The following is an 11936-nucleotide window of genomic DNA, read 5'->3' as shown; positions in this document are numbered from 1 at the left end:
CACTACTACTCCCAGCACGCATTGCGAAAACGTCATTGCGTCTCCAAAATGTATCCGCTTGCTGTCTGTTCATTCTACTGAACTAAAAATGCGCATTATGTAATCAATTGTGTTAATCTTACATTGTTGTCCTGTATATTGTGAACTGTATAGATTGTTTTATTTATCTGTGGAAAAGCGTATACCTATAAAATAAATAATGTCGGAACTATTAATTGTTACACGATGTGGAAGTCGAGTGGAATTCACAGTAGGACCTAAACAGTGACAGATGGCGTGCTAGCAACGTACGTAGAAATGAGAAGAGTTTAAATTCTTGCCGGCATTGAAATCTTTCCAGACATATCGACATCCTATCTCACGTTTTAAACAAGACAAGGTAAGGTTTAATTACGCTTTCAACGCATGTTTCTATCATAAAGTGTTTGTGGTTAGCTGTTACCTAGCCTTCACTAAACGCTAATGTTTAACTCTTACTTTCACTATAGTCTAAAATAAAACAATGGACGCCCTGCAGAAGAGAGTGATTGAGGAGGACATGGTTGAGTACAAACTCTTCCTGGTCCAGCCAGACCTTTCAACCACACAGCAGAATGAAGAACACCTCACACATCTAGTGGAGGAGATTTTGGCAAAGGTTGCGCCCCTCCTGATGCATTACATCTGGCAGCATCAGTCATTCAACCTCAAGTATCACCCCGAGAAAGGTACAGTGTTGTCAGTACCTAGGAAATGAATTGAATATTGGTACCCGCACTAAAGACTGATGTATGTTATCGACAGGTGATGTCCCTGCTCACATCGGAGGTAGCACTCAGTTTGGGGACAATGTGGAGGACGAGTGGTTTGTTGTTTACCTCTTGCAGCAAATCACAGAGGGCTTCCCAGAGCTCGTAGCCAGGTGAGACACAATGTGGCTCTGAGTTGATCTTTTTAAAATACTTCATTTTTAACTTAAACATACATCCATTTCAGCTGTTTTTCACTTGCTTCTCTGCTTCCAACTTCCATTTCATGTTTGTTTCTGAAGGGTTGAGGACAATGATGGAGAGTTTCTTCTGATTGAAGCAGCTGATTATCTTCCCAAGTGGCTGAATCCAGACACCAGTGAAAACAGGGTGACTTGACCAGATTTCTTTTTTTTTTTTTTTTTTTTTTGTAATAGCCCTCTTTCATTGATATGTCTGTTAAAAAGGTCATATCAATGAGTTTTTGTGTATCAGTATTCCTCTTGTCATTGCCTGTATGTCATTGTTCTACTCATTCCCTTTTGTAGGTCTTTCTTTATAGAGGAGAGTTGCATATTCTTCCCCATCCCACCAAATCCAGTCCAGTGGGGGTCTCAAAAGATGTGGTGCCTAGTGTAACACAAGCTATAGAACTTCTCTCCACCCACCCAGGGGTCTGTCAGGCAAGCCCGAAGATTTGTGCAGCCGCGAGGAAGCGATTAGAGGGGTGAGAGGACATCTTCATACGTTAAAAGTTGATTTTTATTAAGCAAATGTGTTGCAAATTCAACATAATTGACATTGTTTTTCTAGTATGGATGATCTGACCCTGGCCTATTTTTTACAATAAAGAGAAAAAAAGAAAAAAATACCTCCAGAGGAATAAAAATGTCCTGTTAACAGCTTCAGAAATATTTAATGCAAGTGGATGTGACGAATATGTGGCTGATATCACCAGCTACTGTAAATGTGATTAATTGAATAATGAAAAAGCGAATCAATCTCTACTCTCCAATTAGGTACCCACAGAAGATTAAAGCTGCTCTACATCGTGTCCAGTGCTTCATACCTTCAGGTATCGCCATGGTGTTAGCACAACGACCAGACCTGATCGCCCCTGCAGTGTCTGCATTCTATCTGAGGGATCCAGTAGATCTGCAGGCGTGTCGAAGTTTTAAGACCTTTCCTCCTGAAACTAGAGTTCTCACCTTGGTAAACAGACTGCTTCTATGTTGTATACTATAATCACTGTTTGTTATATTGTCATTGTTATTTTTCAGCTTCTGTTAAATGTCTTCAAAACTATAACCTTGTACTATACTGTATGTATATGTATTTCCAGGTGACATTCACCCGCTGCCTGTACGCCCAGCTGCAGCAGCAACAGTTCACCCCAGACCGGAGAAGCGGCTTCACTCTGCCTCCTCACTCTCAACCACATTACAAATCCCATGAGCTCGGCATGAAACTGGTGAGCCGGCATCTCTGTTTCCTCTTTTTTTTTCCAAAATTTTGATAATAAATGTATGCATTTGGTAGGATGTGAGACCCTTTAGCGTTGTATCTAATGGTGTTTGTGTGTGTGTGTCTGCGTGTGTGTATGTGACACCCAGGCCCATGGCTTTGAGATCCTGTGCTCTAAGTGCAGGCTCCCATCATCAGAGCCCGATGCCCCCGTGAGTTGTAACCCTCAGTGGAAAGGCTTCATGGACAGTCTGAAGAGGAATGGCTACTTCCGGGTTAGTCACACTTTTTGGAATGTTGAGGTCAAGAGGAATAGTAGCAACTACTATGCCTGGAATATTAGGTTAGGCATAAAAGCACACAGTGTTAAATATGTCATATACTGAGCATTTCTCTGCTGTGGAAAGTTAATTTTATTGTTGTCAAATGCAGGATGAACTGGAAGGTTCAGCTCATTACAGAGAACTGACGAGATCTGCGGAAAACTTCTTCAAGCAGTCGATCGCCTCAAAATCAAGGTGAGGTTGTCTGTGCATGCACAACACTGTGTGAATACGCCTGCCTGTGATATCCAAGTGCATTTGCCTGAATGTACCTATTGTGTATGTTGTCTCAGTGCTTTCTCCCCCGGTGAGGAGGTTCTCCAGCTGCTGCAGAGCTGCAGTCCATCAGACTTGGAAGAGCTGAAGAAACGAGAGTCACAGCTCCCCCAAGAGGACAGTGAGTGAAAACTTTTGAATAAGAAACCCTCTTGAAAAGCATTTGTAAAAAGTTTGTAGATGTATCCTTTAAGCAAACTTGAAATTGTATCCAAAAAATGATCAAAATGTCTGAACACAGAAGCATAGACGATGGTCGACCTTCACGTATTCAGTATGTTGGGTAAAGTCTGTGCCTGTGGAGGTTTTACTTTTTACAACTTACTTACTCACTATAAAGTAGTATCTTATGTCAGTGTGAGAATGTAGATATTTTTCACTCTGCCACCTGAGAATTTCTGCTTCCTGACAATTTCATTCAGTTTCTGTCCTTTCTCCCTTTCAAGCATTTCTGATAAGTATTTTTTCTCTTTGTGTCCATCCCCAGGTGACAGCTGGCTGGATATCACATCTCAGGATCTGGAGCGTATGTTGCAGGAGAGGAGCGGCGGGAGAGTTAACGTTGGCAGCCAAAACTCCGGTTCCATCACACAGGCGACAAAGCATGGAAGGGGTGCAGAGGAGACGGAGACGGAGGATGACAAGAAGGAAGAAGAGGAGGCTGGTTACAGCCTGGTAGCAGTCAGTCAGGGGATGAAGAGCTTCCTCAATGCTATGTCGTCGCATGAGGGTGCTGAGCTGCCTTGGTGAGACTATCTGGCCGGTACACCCGTTTTGATTATGGCAATATTTAGCCAAGATCATCAAGGGCATTGGGTCAATGAATAAAATAACTTAGGATAATTTCTGTATTTATTTTCCACATGATACTAAAAGGTAATTCACAGAAAACATACCTACTCTCATGTTTGTAGTACAGTAAATCTAACCACGGTATAAGTTATGATTATAAGATGCAGTTGGATGTATGGTTTTCTCTTCATGTTCCATCTGTTCTGCAAATGCGAGTGCATTCACGCTCTAGGATGTCTAGCTTTAGTATTTCAAAATGCTTTGTTCCATCATCTTTAAGTTCAGGTTTCACATTGTTTCGCTTCGTATTACAGGATGAGTTCAACACAGCCTTTCAGTTTTGAGCCTGAATCCATGGCCAATGCACTGGACAGACTACTAGGTATGTCGATGTTATGAAAGCAGTGGTAAAAATAACCAGCAAACATTTGCCACATCTTCCTCAGTCTTCATCTTTTTTTGTTTTTATAGGAAGCAAAGAAGAACTAGATTCAGATGATCTAGATGATGATGATGATGATGAAGAAGAAGAAGAAGAAGATGAGGAGGAGGAGGAAGAAAAGGGGTCCTCTGGTCACACAGAGATGAACGGGACACAAACTTTGGACGGTCTCAGAACATACATGGACCAAATGGATGAGGAGCTGATGAGCACTAACGTGGGACAAAGCTTCAATCTGACGGTAAATTCTATAATTACACACTCCCATCAACCCCTTGTCTGTTTGTGAACCTGATGGTGTGTTTTTGTGAGCGGAGTGTAGGCGGAGACCGTAGATCCGTCAATGCATGAAAGCATGGTGGAATTAGCAACAAAGCTAGCTCACTTGCCAACCGCTAAATGAGAAGAATTAAACAGCTTAATGCTTCATCCACACACTGTTGTCACCATGTAGGAAAGCACGTTGCCAGATAAGTAACTTTGTTTGGCTCATTTTCTGTTGCCAGTGTTGCATGAAGGCATGGTGGAATTAGCAACCTAGTTAAGAAGCGAGCTCTCATCTTCTTCCACCATGTTTTCATGCTATACTGGTTACAGAAAATAAGCCCAACAGCGGGCCATCTCTTCATCTCTAAAAGTTTTGACTATTCACAACATTTCTCTCCAACTCTTTAATAATTAAATCTGCAGCTTTGAGTGCTGAGGAGAAGTACTTGCAAAAATTCCCTTCATCTCTGAAACATTTTGCCAATACCGTAGCTCCCTAGAGCCAGTTTATCATCTCTATATCATCAGTAGCCATTGTGACGCTCTACGACACAGTGACATGACTGTAACTTTAGTAACAGTTTACAGTTCATAACTGTAACAACTTGCAATGTATGTGTTTTTGCCTGCAGTTCATCCTTTGTTTTGCCTCCAGCTAACACTGCGACGTAATCAAGACGTTAGCTGTAAAAGGGTCTTTACCCTTAACCTCAAAATATTATTAACTTTCAAAACACTGGTGAAACAATGCACTTGTATCATCCTGGATCTAGTTATGGAGCCGTTTGTTTGACTATATTTGTCCTTTCTGCAGAGTAACAACAAGGCAGGCTCGGAAAATGGCTCCCCTCATTGCTCAGCCACGGACGGAGTCCCAAAACATGGAGGGGTTAATGAGACCGAGGAGGAGATACAGCCTCTGGACGTCGATCTAAATCTGGTCACAAACCTGCTGGAATCCCTCAGCTGCCAATCCGGGCTGGCCGGACCGGCTTCTAACCTGCTGCAGAGTCTGGGGATACACCTACCAGCCAACTCTGACCGCTCATAAAGGACAGGAAGTAGGATCCGATGTGTCTTCCCTGAAAGCTGTTGGCTGAATGCCTTAATCACATTGGCAATACTGTGTGTGTGTGTGTGTGTGTGTGTGTGTGTGTGTGTGTGTGTGTGTGTGTGTGTGTGTGTGTGTGTGTGTGTGTGTGTGTGTGTGTGTGTGTGTGTGTGTGTGTGTGTGTGTGTGTGTGTGTGTGTGTGTGTGTGTGTGTGTGTGTGTGTGTGTGTGTGTGTGTGTGGAGACAGCACTTACATTTAATGCAAACAGTAATATTTTTGGAAATAAAGTCTTATTTTAATGTCATTTCAGTTTATTAAATATATACAGATTCTCTTTAGTGCATCATCAGGTATTTCAACTTCACATTACGTCACAAGCATCAATAATATAGTACATATTTCCGTAAGTTCGTCGCCCAATGACAGCTGGGATCGGCTCCAGCCCCCCCGTGACCCTGAATACAGGATAAGCGGTAGACAATGGATGGATGGATATTTCCGTAAGATAATTAAATAATAATAAAAGCATATTCTTAAATTATGATAATTTCGCCTCTGATAATAACTTAAAGTAGACTCAAAAAGCACCATTAGTGGACAAATTACTTCAAGGGCAACAACTTCTACAAACTTCTGGTTAAAAATTAATTCATTCAAGAATCTGAGATAAGATCATTTTAACACTGTTAAGTAAACAAATCATTCACGAAGACAAACACAAGAGATTAAATAAGTTATATATATATATATTATAATTTTTTTTAGTTTTTAAGGTAGTTGTTATTTGCTTCAGCTGCTGCTGTCCGATGTAGGCCATGGTCATAGCTAATGTTATTTACTTAACTGGAACAGGGTGTTCTTTGTCATAGTGGTTTAAAAGTCCTCAATGTTCTTGTGCAGTGTAAGCAACAGCAAAATGACTATGAATACTGAAGAAAGAGGCATGTATTAAAGGCATATGGAGTTCATATTAGAATTATAAATAAATAGGTAGTGCAACAAATATTTAAATGTAACTTCGTTTGGACGCAACTGTAAATGATTAACTTGTGAAACATTTATAATAGCTATTATGGTTACGATTTGCTTCTCTGCTGACTATTTTATCTTTATGGCTCAGTAGCAGGGGTGATGTAACTTCACATACACACAGTCACATACTGATGCTTTGTCCGACATGGTTATTGTGAATCCAAACAAAAACCCTTGCTTAAGTTTAAGGGAGGTTCAGGAAAAACATCACAGGCTTTAGTATGTAAAGTAAAATGTAAACAATGTGAAATAAGTACGGAAAACACATCAAATGCAACTTTGGGACACGCAGCCTCGTGTCCTCGAACATCGTTTCCTGGTTGAAAGTTCTTTGTTTGGCCCAACATGTCTGGGTTTTCTGTCTTTATATCATCACTCTCCCAAAGCATTTTCTCTAATAATGAAGAGTATGGGTTTCCATTGTATTTACGTGAAAGCCTGGCCCTCATACAGACAAAGGATGCTTTGCGCATTGATATCAGAAGGCCGTGCCAAAGCGCCGGTATTTGGCGCCCTTGGCATGAGAATGACCGGTTATTCTCCGTAGACCAAAATGTCACTGTGGTCATGCATGTGGATTAAATTACAATGTAAGTCATATCGATATTTTTTCTTGGTCCTTTCGAGTGAAACTACAAAAGCTGGAGGATTGGCTGCACCAAATGCCTCGCTGAGTGTAGAAGTGCAGCAGCAAGCGGCGAGACACACATGGCTGACATACCGACCAGGAAGTTCAGCACCATCCCCAGCAGGAGGATAGCGAGCAGGTATCCATGGAAGAGCAAGGTTTGCCAGCTGCTGTGACTCAACACCTGCCAGGGACTGTCCGGGTGCAGGAGCCACAGTAGGCCCAGCACCCAGCTCTGGTTGACCAGCTGGGTGTAGTAGATGTCAAACATTGAGGCTTGGACATCGGGGAGGTGGCGGCGCTCAGCCTCGTACACTTTAGCCAGCCAAGTCAGAGACAGAGTGTGGAGGATTAAAGCCAGGGGTGCATGCATGTACTCCAGAGGCTCGACACCTGACAGACCCCGGGAGGCTGCAGAGAGATGGAGAGGAAGTTGATTAGAGGTCAAGAACAATCCGTTTAACCTCTAAATAACATCTAACCTTCTTACCTGTGATGACAAAAGAAGTCCCGCCCAGGATTGAGACGGGGACAGAGATGTGGATGGATGGAGGGGATGCCAGCTTCTGACAGAAACTGAAACCCACTGTTACGATGGGCAGCAGAGGCAGGATGAGGGGGAAGAGGCCGGCGTACAAGCTGCTCGCCTTGGCCGACATGGCCAGCACAGCATAGATGCTGTTACAAATAGAGGGCACCAGCACCCTCTCACCCAGAGACCTGGAGTAATGCTTCAGAGGCACCAGATTCACGACATGGAGGAGGTTTAAGACTAAGAGAGAGACCAGGACCTGGAAAAGATCATGTGAATATAAAGAGTTACCATAAAGACAATAAAGCACTAAACACTCAAATAGATGGATAACGTTTTACAATATTGATATGAGTCTGCTTAAAAGGTGCATGTGACCAACTACACCATTTGTGAGGGCAGAATGTGCTGAGCATATATATGAAGATATCTTCATATCTTAATGAAAGTTACATCTCAGCATCCATAAAATGTTGTGGGAAAAAAAATCTTGATACAAAAACCTGTTAAACTATTTTATTTTTGACAGTGGTTTTAAATTCCTGACTTGCATTATATGCAATGGATGCATACCTATACGTTTATTACACTCAACAAAAATATAAACGCAACACTTTTGTTTTTGCTCCCATTTTTCATGAGATGGACTTAAAGATCTAAAATTCATTCCAGATACACAATATTACCATTTCTCTCAAACATTGTTCACAAATCTGTCTAAATGTGTGATAGTGAGCACTTCTGCTTTGCTGAGATAATCCATCCCACCTCACAGGTGTGCCACATCAAGATGCTGATCTGACATCATGATTAGTGCACAGGTGTACCTTATACTGCCCACAATAAAAGGCCACTCTGAAATGTGCAGTTTTGTCTCACAGCAAAATGCCACAGATGCCACGAGCATTGAGGGAGCGTGCAATTGGCATGCTGACAGCAGGAATGTCAACCAGATCTGTTGCTCGTGCATTGAATGTTCATTTCTCCACCATAAGCCGTCTCCAAAGGCGTTTCAGAGAATATGGCAGTACATCCAACCGGCCTCACAACCGCAGACCACGTGTAACCACACCAGCCCAGGACCTCCACATCCAGCAGGTTCACCTCCAAGATCGTCTGAGACCAGCCACTCAGACAGCTGCTGAAACAATTGGTTTGCATAACCAAACAATTTCTGCACAAACTGTCAGAAACCGTCTCAGGGAAGCTCAACTGCATGCTCGTCGTCCTCATCGGGGTCTTGACCTGACTCCAGCTCGTTGCCGTAACAGACTTGAGTGGGCAAATGCTCACATTCGACGGCGTCTGGCACGTTGGAGAGGTGTTCTCTTCACGGATGAATCTCGGTTTACATTGTTCAGGGCAGATGGCAGACAGCGTGTGTGGCGTCGTGTGGGTGAGCGCTTTGCTGATGTCAATGTTGTGGATCGAGTGGCCCATGGTGGTGGTGGGGTTATGGTATGGGCAGGCATCTGTTATGGACGAAGAACACAGGTGCATTTTATTGATGGCATTTTGAATGCACAGAGATACCGTGATGAGATCCTGAGGCCCATTGTTGTGCCATACATCCATGAACATCACCTCATGTTTCAGCAAGATAATGCACGGCCCCATGTTGCAAGGATCTGTACACAATTCTTGGAAGCTGAAAATGTCCCAGTTCTTGCATGGCCAGCATACTCACCGGACATGTCACCCATTGAGCATGTTAGGGATGTGCTTGACCGGCGTATACGACAGCGTGTACCAGTTCCCACTAATATCCAGCAACTTCGCACAGCCATTGAAGAGGAGTGGACCAACATTCCACAGGCCACAATTGACAATCTGATAAACTCTATGCGAAGAAGATGTGTTGCACTGCATGAGGCAAATGGTGGTCACACCAGATACTGACTGGTTCTGAGTCCCCAGACCCCCAATAAAGCAAAAAAATGCACATTTCAGGGTGGCCTTTTATTGTGGACAGTCTAAGGCACACCTGTGCACTAATCATGATGTCAGATCAGCATCTTGATGTGGCACACCTGTGAGGTGGGATGGATTATCTCAGCAAAGCAGAAGTGCTCACTATCACACATTTAGACTGATTTGTGAACAATGTTTGAGAGAAATGGTAATATTGTGTATCTGGAATGAATTTTAGATCTTTAAGTCCATCTCATGAAAAATGGGAGCAAAAACAAAAGTGTTGCGTTTATATTTTTGTTGAGTGTATGTGCCTACTCATCTATTTGCTGAGATGATTAGCCAAACTGATAGGGCAAGTGAATTATAAAAGATTAATGAGTAACATTTTTTAGTAATTAATACATTATTTATTGAATTTATCAAGATACATATCACAAACATTTACAGGCTCTGTCAATTGATATTTTATAAAAACATAAAGATCCGGGGTGTGCAGTCATTAATACTTACCCAACTCCTGTGACTCACTGACTGGGCGTATGCCACATGGCCAAATGATACTTTACCCTATGGACTAATGTCATTCAGTTTTTACAGCCCTTCCCAGTGTTTACTTCAGAACTTCCGAACTGTGTGGCCTTGAGTGGTTGCTTATTACAAATGTATAAGTAGAATTCTTATAGCATACATGTCTCTCATGTAGAGAGTACATAGTGTTCACTGCATTTACCTTATATCCACAAGTAATGTATCATTACAGCCATTAACTAGTCCTTCAACCCATGAGATTTGTATCTCAGGCCTTTGGTAAAACAAGGTCACATGTGTTAATCAACACTGAACGCCTCCTGTCACTCCCCACCACTAAAACTATCACACACACACACACACACACACACACACACAGCATTGACTGCAGATTTACAATCGCCTCTGCAGCTGACACTTCATTGTGCGGCTGAGGTTAACCAATAATTAACAAAAATTCAATAGATTTTTTTCTTTAAAGAATTGTCAATACACATTATTATTCAAAGTAATACTAGTGGTCTTACTTTTAAAAAATCATCATTTTTAACATAAGCATACACACACACAGTATGTGTCAGGTTTTTAAAAATATATCTTTATGGTACTCCAGTATCAACATACCGGTTGTTGATTGACTTTAGCCTATGTGTGCGTAGATACTATAAGGGCACATGTTTTTTTAGTGTGATCAAATACCCTGCTGTCATGACACACAATACCCCGTGTAAACCTAACAGCAGGTGAGCCAGAGTGTGCAGTGTTGTCTTGAATAATGAAGATAATGCGCAGGTGCTGGAGGCAAACAAAGAAGGCCTCCATATTTGATTGATCAATGCAGATGAAAGTGTGCACCACCCTATAGGGCCAGGCAGCAGCAGCAGGCACCAACCTGGGCAAAGCAGAGAGCCACTGCATAGGGATAGTGGTACTGAGGGATGAAGATGCCCGCCACAAAGTTTCGGAGTTTGTCAGCCAGGTCGTATATCACCACGACTACCAGGCAGAGGGTGGGAACCAGGGGCTTCAGGGCATGATGAGATGAAAGACTCTTCATCGCTGAGATACACCATCCCCTCCTCCACCTCCCTGAACTGCACACAGTAAGTTATTGTATTAATTCCGTAACAGCGATGACACAGCTGTGGATGGAGGTTGGTGAGAAGTGCATTTTTTGTTTTATTGAAATAAAAGAGACAATCTTCCTTACTGGTAGCTATAAAACCAAATTAAAACCGTCCTTTAAATCATGCCAACCGGAGAAGATTGCTTTTTTTGGCTGAACCTTTTTAGTCCAGCATTGATATATTTTGTATATTTGCTGCATTAACTCAAACTCCAGTAGGCATAACCTTTTATGGCATATTATTTTATCCATGCAAATATTTTTGCACCGTTGTTGAATACAGCCCCTGACTTCACCTGTTCTCATGTTTTGGCACGTTTTAATGGGCTTTTTACCCACAATGTGTTTTTGTATTTGATATTTATTTTTAATTCTGCTTTATTGACGGATGTCAATAAACCAACACTACAAGCCAAATGTCCAAAGTCTATATTGGAATAGAAAAGAAACATGCAACTTCATTTAGGCCTACTTAAAAACATGCAACAAGATGCCCCTTTCTCGGGTAAAAGCAGGAAAACATAGGGGGGGGAAACGCGAGAGGAACATAAACTTTACTCACCATTTGAAATTCCCCATGAAGCCCTATATCATCTTTAAACTCCAACTCCTGGCTGCAGCTCGCCCACCGTTAGTAATATGGTTCTAAAAATATGAGACATTCACCTTTCCCTTAACAAGCGGGTCCCTCCTACCATTCTGCTGAACGAGCCTCCCTGCTCTGCTGCTCTCTGCTTCGGGCATTCACCTCTTTTGTTTTCTCTCTGTGTCCAGATGGACTTTGGTCCTCATGCTGCTTATCTTCCCATAATTGAAGACGCGGTTCACCGT

General features: G+C 42.3%; 2 protein-coding genes across 2 annotated transcripts; one reads left to right on the top strand and one right to left on the bottom strand.

Annotated features, from left to right (window-relative positions):
* Positions 1 to 236: 236 nt before the first annotated feature.
* ecd (ecdysoneless homolog) lies at positions 237 to 5621 on the top strand. The gene is made up of 14 exons (XM_084021268.1): positions 237 to 379; positions 489 to 707; positions 784 to 901; positions 1031 to 1118; positions 1277 to 1455; positions 1748 to 1940; positions 2071 to 2199; positions 2342 to 2467; positions 2625 to 2710; positions 2809 to 2912; positions 3279 to 3537; positions 3898 to 3965; positions 4055 to 4266; positions 5107 to 5621. Exons 2-14 carry the CDS (start codon positions 503 to 505, stop codon positions 5341 to 5343), a joined length of 2004 nt encoding a protein of 667 aa, XP_083877394.1. The 5' UTR covers positions 237 to 379; positions 489 to 502; the 3' UTR covers positions 5344 to 5621.
* A 554-nt stretch (positions 5622 to 6175) lies between these two features.
* Positions 6176 to 11788, bottom strand: LOC311020820 (uncharacterized protein). Its single transcript, XM_084021035.1, has 4 exons — positions 11668 to 11788; positions 10872 to 11073; positions 7496 to 7796; positions 6176 to 7416 (listed from the first exon to the last, which is right to left on the bottom strand). The coding sequence occupies exons 1-4, from the start codon at positions 11682 to 11684 to the stop codon at positions 7010 to 7012; spliced, it is 927 nt and encodes a 308-aa protein (XP_083877161.1). The 5' UTR covers positions 11685 to 11788; the 3' UTR covers positions 6176 to 7009.
* Positions 11789 to 11936: the final 148 nt, after the last annotated feature.

Source organism: Eutrigla gurnardus, assembly GCF_963514095.1.
Source record: "Eutrigla gurnardus genome assembly, chromosome: 11".
Lineage (NCBI taxonomy): Eukaryota > Metazoa > Chordata > Actinopteri > Perciformes > Triglidae > Eutrigla > Eutrigla gurnardus.
Note: the sequence above shows the minus strand (reverse complement) of the source record. Positions and strands in the feature narration are given on the sequence as shown.

Bases quoted from the DNA above. Each gene is read 5' to 3' on its own strand.
- LOC311020820 (XM_084021035.1), bottom strand. The intron at 7,797-10,871 runs GTTGGTGCCTGC...GATCTTTTCCAG, and splicing joins TGGCTCTCTGCTTTGCCCAG to GTCCTGGTCTCTCTCTTAGT. The intron at 7,417-7,495 runs GTAAGAAGGTTA...ATCTCTCTGCAG, and splicing joins GACTTCTTTTGTCATCACAG to CCTCCCGGGGTCTGTCAGGT.
- ecd (XM_084021268.1), top strand. From the start codon at position 503: ATGGACGCCCTGCAGAAGAGAGTGATTGAGGAGGACATGGTTGAGTAC. The intron at 2,200-2,341 runs GTGAGCCGGCAT...TGTGACACCCAG, and splicing joins ATGAGCTCGGCATGAAACTG to GCCCATGGCTTTGAGATCCT. The intron at 2,913-3,278 runs GTGAGTGAAAAC...GTCCATCCCCAG, and splicing joins ACAGCTCCCCCAAGAGGACA to GTGACAGCTGGCTGGATATC.